At 42.4% G+C, this 27,502-nt stretch overlaps 1 protein-coding gene across 1 annotated transcript in view; it reads left to right on the top strand.

The window, feature by feature from the left end:
• The first annotated feature begins 5,366 nt into the window (after positions 1 to 5,366).
• The window catches only part of LOC124033733 (E3 ubiquitin-protein ligase NEDD4-like), a 47,831-nt gene continuing 25,695 nt past the window's right edge, over positions 5,367 to 27,502 (top strand). The window contains 5 exon segments of the mRNA XM_046345943.1: positions 5,367 to 5,626; positions 7,003 to 7,076; positions 8,674 to 8,752; positions 8,845 to 8,883; positions 14,057 to 14,110. Of these exon segments, the coding sequence (XP_046201899.1) occupies positions 5,579 to 5,626; positions 7,003 to 7,076; positions 8,674 to 8,752; positions 8,845 to 8,883; positions 14,057 to 14,110 (294 nt within the window). The 5' untranslated portion in view covers positions 5,367 to 5,578.

Below are 27,502 nucleotides of genomic sequence, written 5' to 3'. Positions count from 1 at the left end.
GATGGCGTATCGCTGCAGAATGCTGTGGTAGTAGCCATGCTGGGTAAGTGTGCCTTGAATTCTAAATATATCACAGATGGTGTCACCAGCAAAGCACCATCACACCCCCTCCACCATGCTTCATGGTGGGAACTACACATCCAGAGATCATCCGTTCACCTACTCTGCTTGTCACAAAGACACGCCGGTTGGAACCAAAAATCTGAAATTTGGACTCATCACACTAAAGGACAGATTTACAATGGTCTAATTGCTCATGTTTCTTGGCCCAAGCAAGTCTCTTCTTATTGGTGTCCTTTAGGACTGGTTTCTTTGCAGCAATTCGACTATGAAGGCCTGATTCACACAGTCTCCTTTGAACAGTTGATGTTGAGGATGAGGATGTGTCTGTTACTTGAACTCTGTGAAGCATTTATTTGGGCTGCAATTTTTGAAGCTGGTAACTCTAATGAACTTATCTGTGTCTTACTTTCCTGTGGCGGTCCTTATGAGAGCCAGTGCAGTGGGCACCTCCGCCCAGCTGCCCACTGCACTGAGGCTAGGTAACACGGTCACCACCAATAAATCCATGATTATCGAAAACTTCAACAAGCATTTCTCAACGGCTGGCCATGCCTTCCGCCTGGCTACTCCAACCTCGGCCAACAGCCCCCCCCCCAGCTACTTGCCCAAGCCTCTCCAGGTTCTCCTTTACCCAAATCCAGATAGCAGATGTTCTGAAAGAGCTGCAAAACCTGGACCTGTACAAATCAGCTGGGCTTGACAATCTGGACCCTCTATTTCTGAAACTATCCGCCGCATTGTCGCAACCCCTATTACCAGCCTGTTCAACCTCTCTTTCATATCGTCTGAGATCCCCAAGGACTGGAAAGCTTGCGCAGTCATCCCCCTCTTCAAAGGGGGTGACACCCTGGACCCAAACTGTTACAGACCTATATCCATCCTGCCCTGCCTATCTAAGGTCTTCGAAAGCCAAGTCAACAAACAGGTGACTGACCATCTCGAATCCCACCGTACCTTCTCCGCTATGCAATCCGGTTTCCGAGCCGGTCACGGGTGCACCTCAGCCACACTCAAGGTACTAAACGATATCATAACCGCCATCGATAAATGACAGTACTGTGCAGCCGTCTTCATCGACCTTGCCAAGGCTTTCGACTCTGTCAATCACCATATTCTTATCGGGCAGACTCAGTAGCCTCGGTTTTTCGGATGACTGCCTTGCCTGGTTCACCAATTTCTTTGCAGACAGAGTTCAGTGTGTCAAATCGGAGGGCATGCTGTCCGGTCCTCTGGCAGTCTCTATGGGGGTGCCACAGGGTTCAATTCTCGGGCTGACTCTTTTCTCTGTATATATCAATGATGTTGCTCTTGCTGCGGGCGATTCCCTGATCCACCTCTACGCAGTTGACACCATTCTATATACTTCAGGCCCGTCCTTGGACACTGTGCTATCTAACCTCCAAATGAGCTTCAATGCCATACAACACTCCTTCTGTGGCCTCCAACTGCTCTTAAACGCTAGTAAAACCAAATGCATGCTTTTCAACCGTTTGCTGCCTGCACCCGCACCTCTGACCAGCATCTCCACCCTGGATGGTTCCGAACTTGAATATGTGGACATCTATAAGTACCTAGGTGTTTGGCTAGACTGTAAACTCTCCTTCCAGACTCATATCAAACATCTCCAATCGAAAATCAAATCAAGAGTCGGCTTTCTATTCCACAACAAAGCCTCCTTCATTCACGCCGCCAAACTTACCCTCGTAAAACTGACTATCCTACCGATCCTCGACTTCGGCGATGTCATCTACAAAATTGCTTCCAACACTCTACTCAGCAAACTGGATGCAGTTTATCACAGTGCCATCCGTTTTGTCACTAAAGCACCTTATACCACCCACCACTGCGACTTGTATGCTCTAGTCGGCTGGCCCTCGCTACATATTTGTCGCCAGACCCACTGGCTCCAGGTAATCTACAAGTCCATGCTAAGTAAAGCTCCGCCTTATCTCAGTTCACTGGTCACGATGGCAACACCCATCCGTAGCACGCGCTCCAGCAGGTGTATCTCACTGATCATCCCTAAAGCCAACACCTCATTTGGCCGCCTTTCGTTCCAGTTCTCTGCAGCCTGTGACTGGAACGAATTGCAAAAATCGCTGAAGTTGGAGACTTATCTCCCTCACCAACTTCAGACATCTGCTATCTGAGCAGCTAACCGATCGCTGCAGCTGTACATAGTCTATTGGTAAATAGCCCACCCATTTTCACCTACCTCATCCCCATACTGTTTTTATTTATTTACTTTTCTGCTCTTTTGCACACCAATATCTCTACCTGTACATGACCATCTGATCATTTATCACTCCAGTGTTAATCTGCAAAATTGTAATTATTCACCTACCTCCTCATGCCTTTTGCACACAATGTATATAGACTCCCCTTTTTTTCTACTGTGTTATTGACTTGTTAATTGTTTACTCCATGTGTAACTCTGTGTTGTCTGTTCACACTACTATGCTTTATCTTGGCCAGGTCGCAGTTGCAAATGAGAACTTGTTCTCAACTAGCCTACCGGGTTAAATAAAGGTGAAATAAAATAAAAATAAAATAAAAATAAAATAAAAATAGCGCTTGATGGTTTTTGCGACTGCACTTGAAGAAACTTTAAAAGTTATTGAAATTTTCCAGATTGACAGACCTTCATGTCTTAAAGTAATGATAGAGTGTCGTTTCTCTTTGTTTATTTGAGCTGTTATTGCCATGATATGTGCTTGGTCTTTTTCCAAATAGTGCTATCTTCTGTATAACACCCCTACCTTGTCACAACACAATTTATTGGCTCAAATGCATTTTAAGAAGGAAAGACTGGGTCAAGGAGAGGTTGAAAATATCAGGGAAGACACTTGCCAGCTGGTCAGAGCATGCTCTCCATACGCATCCTGGTAATCCGTCTGGCCCTGCAGCCTTGTGAATGTTAACCTGTTTAAAAGTCTTACTCACATTGGCTACAGTGTGTCTAATCACACGGTCATCCAGAACAGCATGGTTCAGTCTAGCCCTTGATCATGACTCTCAGTTCCATTACACAGTCATTGGACGAAGGCGTCTTCTGTAGGGGGGAGTTTTGTTAAGAGCCACGGCACCCATCTCCCATTTCGGAAGCATAAGGACCTCATGTTTCATATCGGCGAGAAATCATTTTAAAAAATGAAAAAAGGTTCAATTGATACATACCTTCATAGGGTTAGTGTTCCCACACTGCTATGTTTCCATGTTACAGTGCTTGTTTACAGAAAACTGATGGAAGTGGACAACCCGTGATAAGTATCTACAGTATCTGCATCTCCAAACACCTGTGCGTAAACGGAAGACAGATGCCACAAACGTGTTGTCACTGAAAAATACTGTTGTCTGCAATGGTGGTAAAACGGGTTAAAACAGTGTACAGTAAGTGTGTATTTTGATTTGTGAAATTGTTTTAATTTGATTTGAAAGTAAAGGGATTTATGTTTCTAGAACTGTTCGCCAATTGAGAATCGATACACGTTTAGATGGAGTATTTGGTTGTTTTGGATTCCAGAGCCAATACGAGTAACGTTAGGCTCCTTTAGTCCAATATTGGGCTAGGTTCAGTGTTGCTTGCCTCGAAGCGAGCATAGAAGGCATTTAGCTCGTCTGGCTCACATCACTGGACATCTTGCGGCTGTGTTTCACCTTGTAATGCGTGATAGTTTGCAATCCCTGCCACTCTGACAGGCATCAGAGCTGGTGTAGTAGGATTCGATCCTGTATTGACGCGTTGCCTGTTTGGTGGTTCGTTGGAGGGTGTAGCGGGAATTCTTAAAAGCATCCGGAATAGTGTCCTGCTCCTTGAAAGCGGCAGCATTAGCTTAGTGCAGATGTTGCCTGGAATCCATGGCTTCTGGTTGGGATATGTGCGTACAGTCATTGTGGGGACGTCATCGTTGATGCACTTTATTGAAGCCAGGGACTGATGTGGTAAACTCCTCAATGCCATCGGCTGAATCCCAGAACATATTCCAGTCTGTGCTAGAAAAACAGCCCTGTAGTTTAGGACCACTTGCATATTGAGTGTGTCACTGCTTCTTATTGTTTTTTTGAGGGGGAGGGGGGCTTGAAAGCAGGAATTAGGAGGATAGAGTTATGGTCAGATTTGCCAAATGGAGGGCGAGGGAGAGCTTTGTATGGAGTAAAGGTGATCTAAAGTTGTTATCGCCTTAAGTTGCACAGGTGACATGCTGGTAGAAATGAGGTAAAATTGATTTGAGTTTTCTTGCATTAAAATCACCGGCCACTAGGAGCACCACTTCTGGTTGAGCATTTTCTTTTTGGCTTATTGCTCTATACAGCTCGTTGATGGCAGTCTTAGTGCTGGCTTCTTCAGATCACCTTGATATGATAGTCTCAAACGGAGCTCGTCCAGTTTATTCTCCAGTGATTGTATGTTCGCCAAAAGAATGGAGGGTAGAGGCGGTTTATACACTCGCTGATGTAGACTCATCGTATCCCACAAGACGGCCTCTATAACGCCGCCTCTTCACTCTTTTCGAGTGTCAGGGATTTGGGCCTGGTCCGGATGAGCATTATGTCCTTGGCTGCCAACCCTTTGAAGTAAAAATCCTCATCCAAATCAAGGTTAGTGATCGCTGTTCTGATGTCCGAAAGCTTTCTGTGGTCATAGGAAATGATGGCGGAAACATTACATACACAAAAAGTTAAGATCAGCTCAAAAAAGACCAATTGTTCCAGAGCCCTGTAAAACGGGTGCCATTCCCTCCAGCACCATTCTAAAAAGACAAAAGATACTATGCTAATACTATGCCAATTACCTATCTGTGTTTTAGAACACCTGTGTGTCAACGGAAGGTGGATGCTACAAAGTTGTTGTCACAAAAAAATACTGTTGGCTGTAAGTGTTAAAACGGTGTACAGTAAGTGTATATTTTGGATTTGTGAAATTATTTTGATGTGATATGAAAGCGAGCTTTATGTTTATTGAACCGTACCTCAATTGACAATCAACTCACGTTTAGATGGATTATTTTGATGTTTTTGCTACCAGAGCCAATTCTCCTCTGAACAGAACATGTAAGGTCATTGGACAATAAGGAGTAAGGTTAGGCTCCATTTGTCCATTATCGGGCTAGTCTCAGTGGTTTGTAAAATTATGCAACATTACAATATTTGAAATGGGTACATTATTTGTCCTGGTCTGCAATGGAAGTGAATATTCACAACTATTCGTTACAACCATATGCACCAACTAACGATGTAATGTTGATAGCTACTTTGTATCTACCTTGTTGATACATTGTACTTCATGTTCTCGTGAAATTACTACGTAGGGGTGAGGCGTGGTAGCAGAGGGAGGAGAGGAATCAGGATCCTTTTAGTTGAGAACGACGCACGACACATTTGAACATTTAACTAGCTATTGTGTCTGGTACAGTTCATTAGTTAGTGAAAGGGGAATTGGTGCTAGAGCACCTACAGCGTTATCATTCGGGACATTTTACTTGAATCGACCTACATAGGCTACGGCGCTGAGGATATGAGTATGGCGGCACTTCCCGAGGTCCGTGGACTTCAGACTGATGAGGTAAATATTTAGCTAACTAGCTAGCCAATTAACTAACTGGCTAACTGGGCAGACAAATGCCGTTATATCCAAGTGTTTTAGCTAAAGTGTCATTACATTTCTTTGGGTATTGTCAACCAAGCTGTCAGTTGGACAGTCCCACCATACCTATATCCATTTTATCGAAGCAACGTTAGCCAGCTAGCTAGCTAGTTAGCATGTGTAACAGTTGATGGTCACGGAGTACGTCATCAGCTATCTGGTAGCTGTCATCTTTGTATAGGCCTACTGTTGATTAATTAGCTAGCTAACGCACACTTTTGACAACCAATAGATAAAACAATACATTAATTGAAGGGTTATTAACTAACCATGTCATTTCGCTATAAACTCAGAGCATTGCCCAAAGGAGTCATGTGAGTTATCAAGTCATTATTAATGTGGCCTAAATTGATCTTGAATGTTTGAGATCAAATGAGTATCCACGTGGAAAAACACACTTTTTGAGTCATTTACAGTAAGTGACATTCATGTAGCTAACATCATTAACCTGATATTTACAGTTTTGCATTTGGGAAGTATTCAGACCCCATGACTTTTCCCACATTTTGTTATGTTATGCCATATTCTAAAATGGATTAAATAAATACTCCGCAATCTACACACAGTACCCCATAATGACAAAGCCAGATCAGTTTTAGACATTTTTGCAAACGTATTAAAATAAAATAACAGAAACTTTATTTACATAAGTATTCAAACCCTTTGAGCTCGAAATCAAGCTCAGGTGCATCTTGTTTCCATTGATCATCCTTGATCTTTCTACGACTTATAATAATATATGCCATTTAGCAGACGCTTTTATCCAAAGCGACTTACAGTCATGTGTGCATACATTCTACGTATGGGTGGTCCCGGGGATCGAACCCACTACCCTGGCGTTACAAGCGCCATGCTCTACCAACTGAGCTACAGAAGGACCACACTTGATTGGAGTCCACCTGTGGTAAATTAAATTGATTAGACATGATTTGGGAAGGCACATACTTGTCTATATAAGGTCCCAGTGCATGTCAGAGGAAAAACCAAGCCACGAGGTCGAAGGAATTGTCCGTAGAGCGCCGAGACAGGGTTGTGTCGAGGCATAGATCTGGGCAATGTTACCAAAAAATGTCTGTGGCATTTTAGGTCCCCAAGAACACAGTGGCCTCCATCATTCTTAAAAGGAAGAAGTTTGGAACCATCAAGACTTGTCCTAGAGCTGGCCCCCTGCCAAACAGCAATCGGGGGAGAAGGGCCTTGTTCAAAAAAGTCAAGGGGTCTGAATACTTTCTGAATGCACTGTAAGCAGCTAATAATGTGATTTATGTCCTTATTGTGTTTTTGTTTTTTTCCAGAATGAGGCTAGAATTCTGAGAGTGAAAGTCATAGCTGGAATTGGTTTGGCCAAGAAAGATATCCTTGGAGCCAGGTCAGTCTTGATTTTGAGGAAAATATGTCTTCAAATGGATAATCCAATCTATCAGTATCACTTAAGCAAATTCAGGAGATTATTTTCTTATGGTATTACAGCGAACGTTGGGACAGAGAAGTGACTCTCATATTAGCGAGGATCGCTTCACTGCCCCCTCCGAACGCAAAATCACATCCCCGTGCTTTGACCACTCACACGTCTGGCCTTTCAGTCAGATGCAATCCCAATTCCGAAACCAATTTCACGAACAGCGGTACAGAGAAGGGACCCCATGTCATTGGTTTCAAATACAAAAACCCTATGCATCGCACCCATAGGGTTAACCCACTTGGTTGGAATTGTAACCAGGCTCATGTTAGCGAGCTTTGCTTCAGTATCTTTGTATAATTCTGGTGTCTCATGTTATCAAAATACAGTGTACTATCTTTGGTATACTCCCTTTTTAGGAAACATGCTTTTGGCCATGTTATACCATAAAATACTCAATTCTAAATGATCCTTAGTGTGGACTGAGGACCCTTCCTAACTTATTGGACTCCTAAATCATCTATTACAGTTCTGTGTGCTGTTTTGCCCAAAACACATCTAGAGTTCATAAGCAGGTTTATTGCCCCAATCATTTTACACATCTACCCACTTCATTATAAACAGCAAACTGATTGTCAGTTTATACTGTAAACACTTGGTAATGAGCCCATGTGTGTGTGGAACTTTTTTATTTATTTAGTCAACATTGTGGACCTAGTGGTGTGCATGCATACTATACTATATGGTTGTTGAAGGCCCTGTGCAGTTAGAAATACAAACTTATTTATTAAACTTGAGTGCAAAAACCTGAGACTTGCAAAATCATCTTCAAAATGTGCTGTTCCACTGACAGAAAATAGTTGCTGTGGTCCTGTTTTGCATTGTTGAATGGAAAGTTCAGCACCATAGCAGTGGGTTGAAAGACAGCCTTGTGTTGTCCTGCTTTGATGACATGATATTCTTATTTATATTAAGTAGGCTTGCTTATCTTCCATGCGTTCCTTTAATTGTCCACTAGACCGTACTGTAACTGTCCTGTGCAACCTTAAGATGGCGCTATAATCAGGAGTACTGTGCCCTTGTATACAGTAGATGCTTCAGAATCTCCAGTAGAATCTTCAGAGGCTCTTTCCGCTAAATAGCCCACCATCATTTCCCCTCATGTCAGCAGTGCCGAATAAACACAATTTTTCGACACGTCCATTGTATTGGGACGGCAGGTAGCCTAGTGGTTAGTATTGGACGGTTGCAAGATCGAATCCCTGAGCTGACACGGTAAAAATCTGTCGTTCTGCCCCTGAACAAGGGAGTTAACCCACTGTTCCTTGGCCATCATTGAAAATAAGAATTTGTTCTTAACCGACTTGCCTAGTTAAATAAAAAATTGTAAAAGATCTGTGTTTTTTCAGTGCAACTATTTATAGTTCTGATGACATCATTGGTTTGTGCTCCATATGGCCTGTGGGATAAAACTGTTTCATGCTGAGATGTTCCCTCGTTTGATCTTTGTCCACACCAAGGGACAGAGACATCAAATTGAGCTTTGTATTTTCATTTTCTACCACAGTGATCCATATACAAGAGTGTCCCTTTATGACCCTGTCAATGGAGAACTAACAAGTCTTCAGACTAAAACAATTAAAAAGGTGAGTAACTGTGACAGCAGAATAAGTACAGAGTATTTATTTGTTTGTTTTGTAAGTATCCTATTTACATTTAAATACATTGTCTTTTCCAGACATTGGACCCAAAGTGGAATGAGGAATTATTTTTCAGGGTAAGTCAAATGTATGATAAAAAGAGCATTGTTTGTGTGTGCAGTTGCTCTTTTACCCAGGGCTCTGAGGACCTTTAAGACTCAACCTTTATATTTCTTTATTTCTCTCTTGATCTCATCTCTTTTTGCTGCATGCCTCCATGTCATATGGACAATTAACTAGATCTGTATTTCCTAGCCTTAATGGCCCAGTAATATGTTCTCTATTAATGTTTGAAGCTGCTCCAGATTCTCACTGGGAGGCTAATATTTCACAAACAGCAATTTAAAAGTCAGAACGCGAAACTTTTTATGTTCATGTCTGCAGACGTGTCGTTATTATTTTTTTTTTTTACAATGTTAACTGGTGTCTGTACATAATCAGCACCAACAGGAAGTTCTCCACTGTGTTGGGCGTTGTGATTGGTCAGTAAGACCCACCCAGCATCCTGTGAGTATTGTTGCCCCTGGCTCCTTTCTTGGGCATGTAAACACAGCTTGATTAAATGTTGAACTGAGGGTGTGAAACAGCCTCAGTGAGTCAGTTGGTGTTGGCGTGAGTCCTTGCTCTGACGTTTTTGTGTGGAAAGCTGCGTATGCCAAGGTCCTTCTGTCCTGATTGTTTTTCATTAGGTTGATCCTCTATGTTGGAGCAGCAGACATAAATATTCACAACCCTTCTTTAGTAGCTATGGGAGCACAGATATGAATTTGAATTGTTTGTGTACCTTGAGACCTGAAGTTCAAGGGCACAATTCAAAAGCTGGAACTTTTACTGACGGAGGTTGAATTCGCTATTTCAACAAACATAAGCTTATTGTGGTTGCAAAAATGTAATCTTGATCGGAGAAAACCACAGTTTCTGCATGTGGAGGAAAAGCATAGAGCGGGGTAACTTCTACCTGCATCTGGTTATACCACATAGCAGGAGACTTGGCCCATCTCGCCAGGAGACAGAGGGAGATATTTGAAATGTTTTCATTCCTCTGGCCATGGATATTGATCAGGAAGCTTTTGTGTGTGTATATAGTTGCACACATTCAGTCAAATATCCACTATGTTTAAGCCTTAGAAACGTATTAGCCATATCTAGAAATGATGGCAGTGTTGCACAATGTCTCATTGCCCTGGACAGTGATTCAACACTCTCCCAGTCATATGAAAAAAAAAAAAAAAAAAACATGTCACCATGCCAGTTGAGATTTCTCCACCTCCTATAGTCTATTCAGGGCTTTTCTCTATCATGGTGTCTTGGTACTGTAAATCAGTACTCAGTGGATTCTCCTTAGACGGATACAGCTGTTGTAACACTAACAGCTCCCTGCACTTTGTTTTACTTGTCCCTATTGTGAATATTGTTATGTTTATGCCTGCCCTGGAAATCTTTAGAACCTTTTTGATAAAATAACGTGTTCAAACCAATATTAAAATATATTTTAAAACACCTGACTCCCTAGCCTGTCTCTTATCTGTATATTTTGATTGTTCTTTTGAAGTTAATCATATATTATAAAGTAAACAAGTTATATTTGCCGAACGCACTCTCCCATATATTCTACAGGAGTTGCGGCCTATTTGGCCCACCTTACCAACGTGGCAGTGTCAATAATGGCTTCACTTAGCAAGCGGGCCCATTTTTAACAGAAACACATTTAATTTCCCAGTAGTCATGACATGACCTGGGGGCGGTGGCTTTACCACCCTGTCAGGGGAATCGTTACTATCTTTCACTGTGCGCCCCTTCCCAGCTCTGTCAGGTGGTTTTCTGACGTATTTTAGTTATAGATAATTCTCACTCTGTTTTAAGCATTGTGAGGAAATACACCTATATTTGAAAATATTAAAGATAAATATTTATGTAAAATAAAAAAGGTGTATTCTTTGTCAAATGGGATGGGTTTTGTCATTAAAGCTGGGTGTCAGCAGATGGAGGATCCAGTTAGCTTTCATTAGCCCAGTTAGCGATGGATTTAAATAATAGCCATGTTTGGTGTGAAACCTACTAGTTTCCAAGGACCTCTTTTACAGTAGGAAGTGCTTAGGATGTTTTCGCTAGTACAAATATATTTTCTGGTCCTCCTTTTCCCATTTTAAAACGAATGAATACAAAGAAGCTCCATATGCAGTCTGTTCCACTGAGCCTTTCCCTTTGTCCTATTGTACCTTCATTTTGTCTAGACCAGATATTCCCAAACTGGGGTACGCGTAATGCCGTTGGGTGTACGCCTCAATATTTTTTCCGAAGAGTCCATTTATATTTTCCAAAGAGGCTATACATTTGGATGAGGTTTTTTTCTCGCCTGAGTAGCCTCGTTTCACTGCCAAAATTCAAATTAAACCATCTAGTGTTCAATGAAATAACAACACAATGTCAAATACAGGTAGCCTAGTCAAATAATTAACATCCAGTCACATTAACCGTTACTCTCTTGCGGGAATTCCACTAACGGTCCATATTTAGCCAAACGTAGCTGCTGCTCTTTCTGGTTTCTCAAAAATGGTTTAAAAAAAGTAAGGCCCGCGTCCATAGAAACACATAACAGCTCTACTGATAGTACTGCTACTGCCAGCACTACTGCACCTGTCAACGACACAAGTTGTTCTGCTTCCACAAGCACATCCAATGCAAGCATCAATAATTCTACATTTGTTGTTAGCCTAGCTAGCATGAACACTGACAGTTGTGAATCTGATGCAGCTGAAGAGCTATTGCCCCCTTACCTGGGAAAGCACAGACAAAGAAGTGCAAATATGATAACTACATTGATTTGGGGTACACTTATTGGGAGTAGTGCCTGTTATTTGTGCAGAAGTACTATCTCACAACTTGGTGAAACCTTCACTCTTGCGCAGACATTTAGAAACAAAACATGCCAATTTGAAAAATAAGCCACAGGAGTTTGAGTGAAAATTAAGATGACTTTCGAGTAGTAAGACAAGTATAAAAGCAACAGATACCATTTAATAAGAAGGGGCTAGACGCGTCTTATATGGTGAGCTACCGAGTGGCTTGGACAGGCAAGGCCCATACTATTGTAGAGGATTTAATTCTTCCTGCTGCCACGGGTATAGCTGGGACAATGCTGGGGGAAAAGGTTTAAAAAATAAAAAAAAAGCTATATACAGACAATGGCTTCATCAAACAACAGTTTCACGAAGCATCAGTGACATGGCAGGAGATGTTTTGAAACAATTACTGCTTTGCATACAAGCCACTGAATTATATGCATTACAGCTGGATGAGTCAACAGACGTGGTGGCCTGGCACAGCTCCTGGTATATGTCCGTTAAGTTGATGGGGGTCAATTAAGGAAGACATCCTCTACTGGAAACAAGGACAACAGGAGAGGATATTTTTAAAGTGCTGGACAGCTTTGTGATATCAAATGGACTTTGGTGGTCAAGAAGTGTTGGTATCAGTACTGATGGTGCAAAAGCCATGACAGGGAGACACCCGACACCGCATGGGTACACTGCAGCATCCACCGAGAGGCTCTTGCTGCCAAAGGAATGCCTGACGGCTTGAAAGACGTTTTGGACACTACAAGTGAAAATGGTTAACTTTGTTAAAGCAAGTCCCCTGAACTCTTGTGTATTTTCTGCACAATGCAATGATATGGGCAGCGACCATGTAGCACATTTACAACAAGGGGCAAAGTATTGACACTTTTTTTGGAATTGATAGACGAGCTTAAAGATTTCCCTACCAGCCAATAATTTTCTCAATGACGTTTCTCACACGACTGGCCTATCTGGGTGATGTTTTTTTCTCACCTGAATGATCTGAATCTATGATTACAGGAACTCTCCTCAGCTATATTCAAATTGCGGGACAAAATTGAGGCTCTGATTTAAGAAGTTTGAGCTTTTCTCTGTCTGCATTACAAGGACAACACACAGGTCTTTCCATCATTGTATGATTTTTTTTGTGTGCAAATGAACTCAAGCTTACGGACAATGTCAAATGTGATATAGTGAAGCACCTGAGTAAGTTGGGTGAGCAATTACGTAGGTACTTAGCCGAAACGGATGACACAAACAACTGGATTCGTTATCCCTTTCATGCCCTGCATCCAGTCCACTTACCGATATCTGAACGAGAGAGCCTCATCGAAATTGCAACAAGCGGTTCTGCGAAAATTGTATTTATTCCGAAGCCACTGCCAGATTTCTGGATTATGCTGTGCTCAGACTATATCTCCTTGGCAAATGGTGCTGTTAAGACACTGATGCCCTTTGCTACCACGTACCTATGTGAGAGTGGATTCTCGGCCCTAACTAGCATGAAAACTAAATACAGGCACAGACTGTGTGTGGAAAATGATTTCAAGAATGAGACTCCAATACCACCCAACGTTGCGGAGTTATGTGCGACCTTTCAAGCACACCCTTCTTGTTAACCTGTGGTGAGTTAGTCACAATTTTCGATGAACAAATAAGGTTTTATATTTAAGATGGTTAAATAAAGAGCAAAATGATTGATTATTATTTGTGCCCTGGTACTATAAGAGCTCTGTCACTTCCCACAAGCCAGGTTGTGACACAAACTCACTCATTCGTATGTTTAATAACTGTATCGTGTGTGTGTGGCATGCTTACAATGATGGCAAAAAACATTTGACATTGCGCTGACCCTGATGCTAGAGGAGGTACTCAGATGGCGGTTGAATGTTTGAAGGGGTACGGGACTATAGAAAGTTTGGGAACCACTGGTGTAGACAATGCCGCTCGTGTTGATGTTCTTTAATCAGTTTGCTTTGAATGTCATCTTCACCTAGTTGTGAGACCTCTTATGAAATTGCTCAAGGGAAGTTTCCACTACCTCTCTGTGAGTGTTTGTGACATCTTGCTTTGCTGTGTAGCCTAACTGTTTTCATGGTATGTGAGTTCTGAGCAACATGAGGTCAAATGTTATGTTTCCACATACCAATGCTTTGTGTGGCCACGAAAGAGATGTTTAGAAGGTACACCCAATTCTAAAGAAACATTCAATTTGAACTTAGAAACAAATAGTAAACTGGTTGAGTTCTATACCTAATGACTGTTAAGGATTTGTTGTGATTGACAGATACTGGGGGCTGATAGATACTTGATCTTCGGACTAAAACATTTTGGGGAGATTAATCGGTCGTTGTTGATTCAATTTGTTGATGTTTTTGGACCCATTTATTGAAGTCGAACTTTTCTCTTTCAGGTTCATCCCAGGAAGCATCGGCTGTTGCTGGAGGTGTTTGATGAGAATCGTCTGGTAAGTCATTATGATATTCAAATCAAATCAAATGTATTTATATAGCCCTTTGTACATCAGCTGATATCTCAAAGTGCTGTACAGAAACCCAGCCTAAAACCCCAAACAGCAAGCAATGCAGGTGTAGAAGCACGGTGGCTAGGAAAAACTCCATAGAAAGGCCAAAACCTAGGAAGAAACCTAGAGAGGAACCAGGCTATGTGGGGTGGCCAGTCCTCTTCTGGCTGTGCCGGGTGGAGATTATAACAGAACATGGCCAAGATGTTCAAATGTTCATAAATGACCAGCATGGTCGAATAATAAGGCAGAACAGTTGAAACTGGAGCAGCAGCACGGCCAGGTGGACTGGGGAAATCAAGGAGTTATCATGTCAGGTAGTCCTGGGGCATGGTCCTAGGGCTCAGGTCTTCCGAGAGAGAGAACGAAGGAGAGAATTAGAGAACGCACACTTAGATTCACACAGGACACCGAATAGGACAGGAGAAGTACTCCAGATATAACAAACTGACCCTAGCCCCCCGACACATAAACTACTGCAGCATAAATACTGGAGGCTGAGACAGGAGGTGTCAGGATACACTGTGGCCCCATCCGAGGACACCCCCGGACAGGGCAAAACAGGAAGGATATAACCCCACCCACTTTGCCAAAGCACAGCCCCCACACCACTAGAGGGATATCTTCAACCACCAACTTACCATCCTGAGACAAGGCTGAGTATAGCCCACAAAGATCTCTGCCATGGCACAACCCAAGGGGGGGCCAGACCTGTGGCTTTGACACTGCCACCACTGCTGCTGACTCACTTTACTAAAAGTGTAAATGACCTTGAAGGCACAGACATAGTGATAGTTATTATAATCCTGTACATATGTTTTACCAGTTAGCACTTTATGTATCTAGTCCCCACATTTTGGAGGTTCATATGTATTTGAACAAATTAACTTGTGTATTAAACTAGTCCGAAGTTAAGTATTTGAATATGAATATGCATGACCATGTTAGCAATTGAAAGAACACTGGATATTATGGGGTAATTATCAAGCCAAAGGTGAGGACACAACAGTTCACCTGACACAAGACTGAATCCAAACATTACACTTTTGATTTTATGTGCATTTTACATTTACTGTACTTTTCACAGCATTTTTCAATAATGAAAATCTGAAAATACTCTGGATACATTCAGTAACATAATAAGAATATTCATTGGCATTTTGGAATAGGTGCAAGATATTAAAAAACAATTACATTGGTTGGAGTGAGAGGTCATACTGGTGTTTCCAAGTGGCCACACACCTCTCCAAACTGTGCACAGTTCCTACTTTTATGATATAGTTGAAGGAAAGAGCCCTCAACTATAAGTTCCTTTTTTGTGCTCTCATGGCTTTGCCATTGAGGAACTGAAGCAAGCCCACTTGTAGTTTTTTGTTTGGAACACAGCCCTGTGTCCCAACCATCACACATTACTGTTGTATACGCAATCCAAAAATGTTCCATTTATAAATCGCAATCTGGGTCAGAGGGGCATCATTTGAAAGCTGATTCTGTTGGCTAGCTTAGTTATAAAATATGATTTTAGTGTTAGGCTTTCAAAAGGCACTTCAGATGTAATTTTGGTGCACAGAATGGAGTCATGAGTGCATTCAAGTGTGTGTTCTGCGGCAAATGTTCTTCACAATACGACATACCGGCGCATTGTGTCCAGGACAACCCAGGCTATAACACATGTCATCCTTGTAACTGTGGATCAAACATAGCGATCATAAATGTTGATAATGTAAATGACATGAGTTTTCAAATATGGACATGTGAAATGCACATTTGAACTGTTGAGTGTGTGGTTTGCTGGTATAACTTCAAATGCGATATTTATTATATTTCTCAACGGTTCAGCTTTCAGAACACAAACTCCTCCTGATTTACAGCATTATCCTCACTCTGACAACAAATGTGCAAAAGTAGCCCAATTACCGGGAGGTACGGGGGCATCCTCTTGTCTCGTGCGGTGCTCAAGTTTATAATGTCTGTCAGTCATACATAGTCATACATACCCATACAGCCCTGTGAACTGGAAAACCTGAGCTCTGGTGTCACGTGTAGCATGTTACTACTGTACAGGCTCTGGTTTCCAATTTCGCCGCTTATCAATGACAAAATCTGCAATTTTCAACGAGTGGAAAGGTTTAATGTGGATGAATGATGAGTGAAGGCATATATATAATGTCCCCCCCAAGTATGTCTTGGGGGTATGATATAATATTATGATGTTTGTGCATCTAACATTCTCACTATTTATGATTCATTCATAATTATCCATAATCATGGTAGCATCCACGTTAATGTTGACGTGTTTGGAAACATATTCTATTCTTATTTACAATGAAAGTGACTCCAGAATGACACTATTATTACCATTAATTTATATTGGGAACAACACAATCTGAAACACAACTAAAACAAATTACAAATGCATCCAACAAGTTTTTGAATAGTCACAAGTGTGATGTAGTCGTTGCGTGCTAGGAATATGAGACCTATTCTGCCCTTGAGTTGCGTTCCCATGCAAAACTAGACAGATAGCTAACAACTAAGTCTTCAATAAAACTCCCAAGGTGTGACTTTTCTTGAATGAATATATTGAAAACGTTTATGTTGTGAAACTGCAAAATACAGAAAAGAATATACTTTAGTGTTCAATTCACACCGACATACTGTAGCTGTACATTAAACATTTGAAGTTGCATAATACAAAGCACGTGCTAAAGTACCATGCATCTGGCATGATGCCAAACCATATAGCTAATTGTTAACCATATGGTAATTGCTCCTTTCATTACTCTAATAATGTATAACCATCTATGTAGAATAACAAAGCATATTACACTAGAAACAGTAACAAAACTACAGTATTGTATATTTTACAATTCGTTTACATGACGCATGAGCAAAGTAATACAGCTAACGACATACACAAAAGGCATTGCAATTTGTGAGTAAATGCAACCAACATTGATATGTAAGAAACTCTATCAATAACAAGATTATCATCATTAGCTAAATGCTTGAATCGAACTTACAAACAAATATTTTTCCAAGGCTGAAGCGTGACAAGAAATAACTACATTGAAAGACCTGCACCGTAGCGTTGTCTGTAGCTGCTTCTATGCGTGCAAAACCAATTCTGAACTTCCCGTTTGCGTTGTCTTTCTAAGTACCAGAAAGCGCCACTAGGGGGCAAATAACACCATTGAACACAATGAAAATCCAATTTAACCATTGTAATAAAATAATCTTATCTTCTAACAGGATGGCAGCACAAGACCAAATGCTACACTTTTCACTACTTTAATACAGAAGTGAATTTCTCAATACTTGACATCTTCAAATGTGGGGACTAGATACGTAGTGCTTTAATTTCTAAACGGTAGAACGGATATGTATGAAGATACCCTCAAATGAAAGGTGACATTTTGTACTGTTGCCTCAAATTAAACATTTGATCTCAAATCCAAAATGCTGGAGTATAGAGCCAAATTTAAAAGTTTTAGCTTCACTGTCCAAATAAGTACGTAGGGAAGTGTAAATGTGGTGTGTTATCACTTGATTCATTCTGACAATGGTCAGAATAACTTTTACTCCATGAATAGGCCTAGTTTATATTCAAGTATGCCTACACTACCTGAGTAGGCCTACCTGTTTGTAATTGCTACCTTCCAGGTGTGTTTGGCTTTCATTTTAGAGGTCGACCAATTATGATTTGTCGATAGCGATTTATTGGAGGACCAACAAAAAGCCGATGCCGATTTGTGTGTGTTTGTGTGTGTATGTATGTATATATATATATATATTTGTAATAATGACAATTACAACAATACTGAATGAACAATGAACACTTTTAATTTAACTTAATATAATACATCAATAAAATCAATTTAGTCTCAAATAAATAATGAAACATGTTCAATTTGGTTTGTTTCTTTCTATACCATTTGTATTTCAAATACCTTTGACTGTTGGATGTTCTAATGTTGTTTAGTATTGCCAGACTAATCTCGGAAGTTGATAGGCTTGAAGTCAAACAGCGCAATGCTTGAAGCATTGCGAAGAGCTGCTGGCAAATGCAGTAAAGTGCTATTTGAATGAAAGCTTACGAGCCTGCTGCTGCCTACCACCGCTCAGTCAGACTGCTCTATCAAATCATAGACTTAATTATAATATAATAACACACAGAAATACAAGCCTTAGTTTCTGGATTTGACCATATTAATGACCTATCATATTGTTTTTTTGTAAGATACATTTAATGCTAGCTAGTACCTTACCTTGGCTCCTTGCTGCACTCACATAACAGGTAGTCAGCCTGCCACGCAGTCTCCTCGTGGAGTGCAGTGTAATCGGCCATGATCAGTGTCCAAAAATGCTGATTACCGATTGTTATGAAAACTTGAAACCGGCCCCAATTAATCGGCCATTCCGATTAATCGGTCAACCTCTATTTCATCTGTTTATTTCTGGTCTCTGTAATTGTCACATCCACATATTTTGAATGACCCAGTTACCTCTTTCATTAGGTCTACTGACCAGTATCAAGCAGATAATGCTAGTTGCATGTATGACCTACAATACATAAAGGAAGGTATGTTTGTGTGTATGTCACTGCCTCAGTAACATTTAGCCTAGACCTAGGTTGTTAACACTGGTGTTTTGTCCAAAAGTACAGACCTATGTTTTAACTTGTGATGAATACTAGTATACCTTTTTTATAGCAATTTGTCTCCATTAAATCCAGGTATTGGAAATAGAATATCCCCTTGGGTCTTTATTAAGAGTGAAAGGTAGGCTATTTGGTTCTGAACACATTAAACTAACTCAAGTATGACCAAGCAGTGATTGTTTTAGTAGCGTTGTTGTTTTGCCAACGGTCACATAGCTGAATACTTATGTGGGGGGTAACTAGCCATGGGTCTGGCCTAGCTGCTTTTGATAGCATGGAGTGACAGGAGTACTGCTGACTGATACCCAGGATAGTCTCACATCTAAGTGTGTAAAGTTGTGCAAACATGGAGCCTCATCCAAATTTAAGACACACCATGTAGGCCTAAATGACTTTCATGTAAATTATAATTCATTGATATCAATAGATTTGTGCAGATCTTAACCTACTGTACATGTACACAATATATCAGTGTTGATACTTTAGTGGCTCCTGAGATTTCCTGATACCCCCATGCCCATCACGGGTTGTTGTGGGAATAGTCACTATGTGGCACGTGGTGTGACGTGGGCGCTCTGACTGCATCAGTCTCAACTGGTGAGTCATTGTCACATCCAGCCTGTGCCACTTTCATAGCATTACAGTATGGAACTGACCTGCAGGCCAGGCTGACAGTAATGCCCCAGAATAGCCCCAGCCTCACACAATAGCTTTTGGTTGATATGGAGTGGAATGTCAATGACAGCATAGAGGGAATTAAACCAACTACTGGCTGTTATATGAGGTGTCGAATGACAGGTGATGCCGCATATATCCCTTTGTTTTTCAGAGCTGCTTTATACTTGAAATTAAGCTCTCTATAGTCGCCTACTTATGTGCCGAGCTACTGTAGGAGTGAAGTTGTTTTGTAGTAGGTGTGAATGTTTAAATGTGAAAACGAAGCTCGGTCTAACCGATAAACAATTATTTTTGTTGTTTAGTTTGAGTTTTCTGACTTTTGCCGTTTGTAATAACTACCAGTGTCTTCCCTACGTATTTCCCCGGCCACGGTGGTTTCCCAGTATGGATGCTATTCGTTTTTCTGCACCTTACATGTGGAAAATGTTTTGTATAGATATGTATATTTCTGTATCTACAGGGCTCACCTGTCAAAATAGTAATACAAAAAAGTGTGTGTGTATTAGAACACCCATTCCTCAGTTTCATATAGAATTTTGCTGAAACTCATTCCTCTTGATTTCCTGTAATTCAATACCAGTGGGTAAAAATATCTGTGGTGGCACAGCACAGGAGAAACATTAGAAGCATAGCTGCTGCTGGGAGCCAGTAGCGCCAGAGTCTTGAGTGAGTGGCCTGAAACAGAAATGAACAGTTCTCCATGCTGAAGAGACTCCTGTGTTGTTTCTAGTGAGGTGACCAGGAGGAGTGGGGCTTTTGGAAGAGGCAGGGGGGTGTCGGACACGGTCTGTCTATATTTCAGAAGGCACAGTTGCGACAAGGCTGAGGTTTGGCTGGAATGGGACTTCTGCCCTTTAAAGCCTTGGTGCAGCTCTGTGACTGGGTTGAGTTCAGCTCCTTAAAGAGGCGGACCACTGGGGTTACTTCAGTCTGAGGGGCTTGTGCGTTTGGGTCGTGGCTCCACAGAAGAGCACCTGACCTCCCCTGACTGCTAGCCTTAAAGAGCAGCCCTGAGAGGAATGTAGGTTGTCACCAGAGCTATTTTGGCTATGTGCAGCCGCTAATGATTGTAATCACAGAGCAGAACGGTACTCGGAGAAGTTGCCTTGCTGCTGTTCGTTTTTTCTCCCCAGCAGGTCTCTTGTCTTGCCATGCTCACTACTGGCTCCCAGGGATTAGAGCGTTAGACGAATGGCACACCGGCTCCGCTTGCACTTTGCGTCGAGGAGAAGCAACACGGATCCTCTGTCAGAGAGCCTGAGCAGCCATGGTGAGGAGAGCGGTCTCTGTGTGTCAACCCGCAGCCCCGCAGAGAGCCTAGCACACAGCTCTGTCCACATGAAGGTGATTCCAGGGCAGCTAGCCTTGGCTTTGCCTCCCCTGTCACCAGAGTACGGTAATTTACAGCGCTACTCATCCGTATTTATACCCAAGGTGAACACCGGCAGTGGCAGCAAGAAGAGTACTCTGCAGATCTCCCTGCAGCCCCGTGGCAAGCTGAATGGAGAGCTGGAGAACAGCACTGAGGGCGGGGAGCCAGGGGTCTGCGAGGTGGGAGCGGGCAGTGGCTCAGATGGGGGCTCCTGTAGAAACAGCACGGCCAGTGACGCAGGCTACTGCAGCAGCAGCAGCATCTTTGAGCCAGAGCTCCCAGATCAGCGTAGGGCGGCCCAGGAGAGGAGTCTGCCCCGTAGGAAAGCCAGGGTCCCCCTGAGACGCTGCTCCTCCCTGGTTATATTTCCACGGAGCCCCTGTAATACACCACCAGCCTCCCCGGTCAGCCCTGTGGCTCTTCCTGCCCTGCCTCCAGTCAGGGGCTCCTACCAGACTTCTCACCAGCTCCAGTTGTCCCCCAGTGAGCCCCTGCAGGAGGACGAGACGGGTACCTCGAAAGCATCCATCGCCACGGCGATGAACGGCCTGCGACTCTCTAAGAGCAGCTTTCCGTCAGTGGAGTTCCGAGACGCCAGGCCCATGGTGCATTTTAACGTTCCAGTTCCGGATAAACCTAAAGACAAAATGGAGGAGTGTGAGAAGACTGACCGCTCGGAAAATTTAGACCGACACTCCAGTGTGCTACTGCACTTTGCCCACCAGCGACTAATGTCTGGGAAGGCATCTACAAACAGAACAACAGTCAATGTTGAATGTCCTGAATCTCTAACCCAGGCCCCTCAGTTGGAGGGTGAATGTGGCCCTCGCCACATTAAGCTGTATCGCAGCACCTCGGCTTGCTTGCTCCCCTCAGCTAAACTTTCAGAGAGGAGCCAAAGTGCCCGTCGCGCAGACAATGGAAATGGACAGGAAATGCCTGAGGAAAACCATTGTCATCACGCCTTACAAAGGAGCTTTTCTCTGGAAGTCCCCTACCATAATACTGGTATTTCATGTCACGTTTCCAACCAAAAACTAGCTAACTCTCCACATGTGCACATCCATGTGTCCCACGGCTCTGGGGCAAGGGTCTCTAGCCCTGTCATTGACGTAAACACTAACCACAAAAGGGATCACATACAAAAGAGCCCTGCAAGAAAGACCACGGTGAGTTATTTTCCTTCACTGGGTGGGGTAGGATAGGAGCTTAGCAAGGCTGAGAATAGAGAGAAATTAGGCCTATGCTTTGGCAAAATGTAGTAGAATGGGTTGTCCATTTATTGGTTAACTTAAGGAATTTATGTTTTCAGCTGTGTAGTGTCATAGTGTATTGGCTCATTGTGGTTGGTCTGTATTTGTACTGTTCACTTCTAACCTCAATAAATAGAGATAGTGAACGCCACAAAGTGGGGTATTTATTTTGTACTTGTTATGTCCATCACCCATAAGATGGCTTATCTGAAATGCTCCGTTAGTTTCCATTTTAAATATATTGTTCTGTTTAGTAAAGCACTAAACTTACTCTCTAAGAGAGATGGCTGAGAGTTTGTGTGTAACTTTCAGTGATGTCCATTTGATAATGCTACCTCTCTTAATTTCTGATGCCATATCTAGTCTGTACCCTACTTGTTGCTCTGTTTACTCAACCTTTGGGCTCCCTGCGAGCAAGCAGAAGCTACGTTCAGTAACTGAGAAGACAGTCAGCTAAGTCACGCGGTTAACAAGCCCAATGTGGACAAAAATTCAAAGGTATTCAGTTGTATAACAGTAAATCATTAACATACTTGAACCCAGCATAATGCTAAAGGAGAAAGAAAAGAAAGCCTCCCTCATGCAATACTTGTCTGCGGCGGCCTTGTGAGCATTTGTGTACACACGTGCTTTGGTTTAGAGGGGTTTTCCGTTTTTATTATTCTATTAACGCTTTGAGTAATCAGTTTAAGTATTTACCCCTGGCTAAATTTAGTTGTGAGAAAATCAGCCCCCCCCTCGCTATAAATAAAGCTCCTCTGAAATATTCCCCGACTCCAGATAGTCTGTCCCGCTGTTGCACTGGCCAACCCTGGCCAGCCCTATGAATTCAAATTGAACAACGTGATACTAGAGAAGCGCTCAGTTATGCCAGCCATCCGCAGGCCTGGGGATCATGTTATGTAGGTAGTGGGTGTTTGGCGACGGAGCCTTTTACAGTAAAAGGATGGTGTGTTCCCTTCCTCGCGGGTCCTCCTGCTAGACCGTGTTTGTAAAGCATCATGTGTCAGTCCTCCCCCTCTTTATCACTCATGCTCCATCTCCCTCTTTGCATTTAGCAGCTTGTCAAGTAAGACCTGCACCAGCAATTAGCCAGAGCTGTAACCTTTTATAACAGCTGAACTCTTTATATAATCTCATTTAGGACATGAGATCCCCTCCTCTTCATACCTCTTGCTTAAGCCCAGCAGGTCATAAGCATCGGTGCTCCTGTTTTTATGATTTATTTTAATCCAGTGATAGCCTCTTAGAGAAGCTCCTCTGGAAACATAATCTGAATAACAGTTGCAAAACATGTTTATTTAATTTATTCCACAGGACACTTTTGTTGACATTTTTGACTGGTATATTAACTTTAATGAGCTCCAATCAGTGCTGTTGCCTGGCAATGGCTTGTGCCATTTCAAGAGGACTGACTGATGCCATATGTTCCTGTATTTTGACTCTGTCTCAAAGTAAGAGTTATCTCTGATGTAGGGGAAACTAGATACTCAAAATGCTGGTGTATGTGTAACCTGTCAGTGGAGCATGAAGAGAAGGAAGACAAAAGCGTGCTGCCAGAATTGTGCCAGTGTGGTTTAGTCACGCGGCGAGAGCTTTGTTGTTGGAATCAGAGGCGAGGCCTCATGGCCTCCACTGTGGCTACATCTCCTCACCCTTTTTTATTTTTCCCCCGTTATTTTACCAGGTAAGTTGACTGAGAACATGTTATAATATAATAATAACAATATATAATAATAATATTCTCATATATAATAACATGTTCTCATTTGCAGCAATGACCTGGGGAATAGTTACAGGGGAAAGGAGGGGGATGAATGAGCCAATTGTAAACTTGGGATTATTAGGTGACCGTGATGGTTTGAGGGCCAGATTGGGAATTTAGCCAGGACACCGGGGTTAACACCCCTACTCTTACAATAAGTGCCATGGGATCTTTAATGACCTCAGAGAGTCAGGACACCCGTTTAACATCCCATCTGAAAGACGGCACCCTACACAGGGCAGTGTCCCCAATCACTGCCCTAGGGCATTGGGATATATTTTTTAGACCAGAGGAAAGAGTGCCTCCTACTGGCCCTCCAGCAGCATCTGGTCTCCCACCCAGGGACTGACCAGGACCAACCCTGCTTAGCTTCAAAAGCAAGGCAGCAGTGGTATGCAGGGTGGTATGCTGGGTGGCAAATCACATCAAATTTTATTTGTCACATACACATGGTTAGCAGATGTTAATGCGAGTGTAGCGAAATGCTTGTGCTTCTAGTTCCGACATTGCAGTGAGAACCAATGAGTAATCTAGCTAACAATTCCAAAACTACTACCTTATACACACAAGTGTAAAGGGATAAAGAATATATACATAAAGATATATGAATGAGTGATGGTACAGAGCAGCATAGGCAAGATGCAATCGAGTACAGTATATATAAAATCAAATCAAATCCAATTTTATTTGTCACATACACATGGTTAGCAGATGTGGTGTAGGTGTCCTGGAGGGCAGGTAGTTTGCCCCGGTGATGCGTTGTGCAGACCTCACTACCCTCTGGAGAGCCTTACGGTTGTGGGCGGAGCAGTTGCCGTACCAGGCGGTGATGCTCTCGATTGTGCATCTGTAAAAGTTTGTGAGGGCTTTTGGTGACAAGCCAAATTTCTTCAGCCTCCTGTGGTTGACGAGTTGCTGCTGCGCCTTCTTCATGACGCTGTCTGTGTGGGTGGACCAATTCAGTTTGTCTGTGATGTGTACGCCGAGGAACTTAAAACTTACTACCCTCTCCACTACTGTTCCATCGATGTGGATAGGGGGGTGTTCCCTCTGCTGTTTCCTGAAGTCCACAATCATTTCCTTAGTTTTGTTGACGTTGAGTGTGAGGTTATTTTCCTGACACCACACTCCGAGGGCCCTCACCTCCTCCCTGTAGGCCGTCTCGTCGTTGTTGGTAATCAAGCCTACCACTGTTAGTGTTGTCCGCAATCTTGATGATTGAGTTGGAGGCGTGCGTGGCCACACAGTCGTGGGTGAACAGGGAGTACAGGTATTACTTTGTCTCTCTCGTTCTGTCTTTCCCACTCTTCTTCCCTCTGCCTCTGTCCCTTGCCCATCTCTCGTGAGCTGACCATATGCCTTTTGGACATTGACAAGGCTAAGCACCATCTTGATCTGAGCCCTGATACCTCACTGAGCCTGATAAGTGACCATTTCTTCTGGTCAGTCGATACACCTTAATCGCTATTTGGCGGTTTAAAGAGTAGCAGCCCCAGAATCACGATCAGCTCAGTGTTGTGGCCAAACACAGAGGATAAACAAGACACCATGCACAAGAATGAAGGAAAGGAGAATGAGATGAATGACAGTCTCATAATGTAAACATTGAATCTCCCTAATCATGACGATCAGTCCCCAGGCAGTGAATTATGCATCCCATCTGAGTGTTGTCCTGGATGATGTAAGAATGCTTTTCCTTTCAAGGTCATGTGTACAGATCCTGTACAGTAGCATAGCTGTTGGCAAACAACACTGTTTTCCAGGACCAAGCTGGTTAGCTACAGTAATTGGAAAAGCAGGTGACCACATGCGTTGTTCCCTATCATTTTTGCGGCACGATAAGTACAAACTTCAACGTTGTGAAAATTCTCTGCAACTTCCGTTGTGAACACTGAGGTTGTACCCCCTTTAATTTACTGTTTTAACAGTGACCAGGTAGGCTACTGTGACTATTTGATCATAATCTAGGCCTACCATAAAAAAAACTATGGAGAAAATGCATCAGAGAACCGCTGTTTCCATATTCAAATGTTATCATTCAGCCTACAGGAAGGCCTACATTCTATGAGACTTTTGAAAAAAAACATGCAGGGCTTGACATTAACCTGTTTATCCACTTGTCCTTCAGATGAGGTGGTGACTGAACGTTTTTGTTTGATGCAAGAAACCACTTTACAAAATAAAATGTATTATTATTCCCATACCATTATTACAGAGAATCAGACACATTATGCTACCCTCTGCCTAATGGTTACTTAGCTTATTCAAGCCAAGGTCTACTGCAGCTCTGATTGGTTATGGCGCACCGGTCTGTGTAGAGTGCAGGCCTGAGTCGTGCCTGTCAATGCAATAGAAATCCTACTCCGATGTGCTCTGCCAACAAAATCTCTTGCATAGTTAGTTTTGCATACTAATTATTTTTGGTTCGTTATGTTGCATTGAAAGTGGCTATTGCATTGATTCGATCACAATTCCCACAGTAAAGGGAAATGTTGATATTGTTAAATAATGGGGAGAACTCTAGAAAGTTGAGTAAAGTTCAATCTCACACTTCTCTGCGCAGGCTGATATTTCTTCTGCTTGGCATTTCTGACCACATGTACGTTTTTGTGTTCTTTTTTTGATTCATCAGAGCACCAGAACATATTTTTTTCTAAATTGCCTTAGTAAACCTTGTGACCTTGATAGTGATCTATCAAAATGGTGTAATTTGTTCCCCCTGAACTCTTACCTTTTTTATCTGGCCTGTGATCTTATTGAGATCTGAGGCAAATGTGTATAAGACCTCTTGTCTTGATGGATTTAGCTTCAGTAGAGCGAATAAATACAAAGTGAGTAGAGCGTATGGAAACAGTTTTTAAGATGGGAAAGGATTATGTGATTCGTCTTGTTTTCCATGTTGAGAGGCTCACTTAATGTTCATGGATAGGTGTATGGACGTTTGAGCAGTACAGTATGCCTGGCTGACCCAGTTTTTCTGCAAGCTGTGGTTTTGGAAGCTGCTACAGGAAGGGGCTTTGTTTTGTGGCAGAGTGGCTGCAGAGCAGGTGCATCCAGACCAGAGGACCCCACATGCAGACCCAACTTTGTCTCTCTCTGAGGTGGTTTGTTGGCAGGCAGACTCTCTCCATGGAGCAGAAAATTGTCCTCTTCTCCTGCACAGACCATTAACTAACTCCTTGCAGTTGAAACACTTGGCCAAGGCCGTCCTTTCCCTTACATTACCACCACAACTGAGGCTTAAAAACAGAGGCTAATTGCAAAGCATTCTTCGACTTATAATTATTTTTTATACATACCGGTAAGTGGATGTTTTATCTGATAAACCTCATCAAAATAAATCACTCTGGCCTTTCCCTACCCTATAATGGGAAAGGTCTGTTCAGTAGGAGCTGCACTTATTCAGAATTCTACACAGCTTTTTCATTGTTTTCTATTTTCATTATTGAACTTATCTTTTTTTAAATGACATTTTTTATGACAAGATAATATATCCACCACACCGGGGCTCCAGAGGCCGAGAGAGAGAATTCCTCTACTTTGTGGTTTGACTTTAATTTTCAACATATGATGTGTTTTCCTGAGAGAACCAGGGCATGGAAGAAGA

The sequence above is a fragment of the Oncorhynchus gorbuscha genome, linkage group LG04, assembly GCF_021184085.1.
Source record: "Oncorhynchus gorbuscha isolate QuinsamMale2020 ecotype Even-year linkage group LG04, OgorEven_v1.0, whole genome shotgun sequence".
NCBI lineage: Eukaryota > Metazoa > Chordata > Actinopteri > Salmoniformes > Salmonidae > Oncorhynchus > Oncorhynchus gorbuscha.
This window is presented reverse-complemented; position numbering and strand designations above follow the sequence as displayed.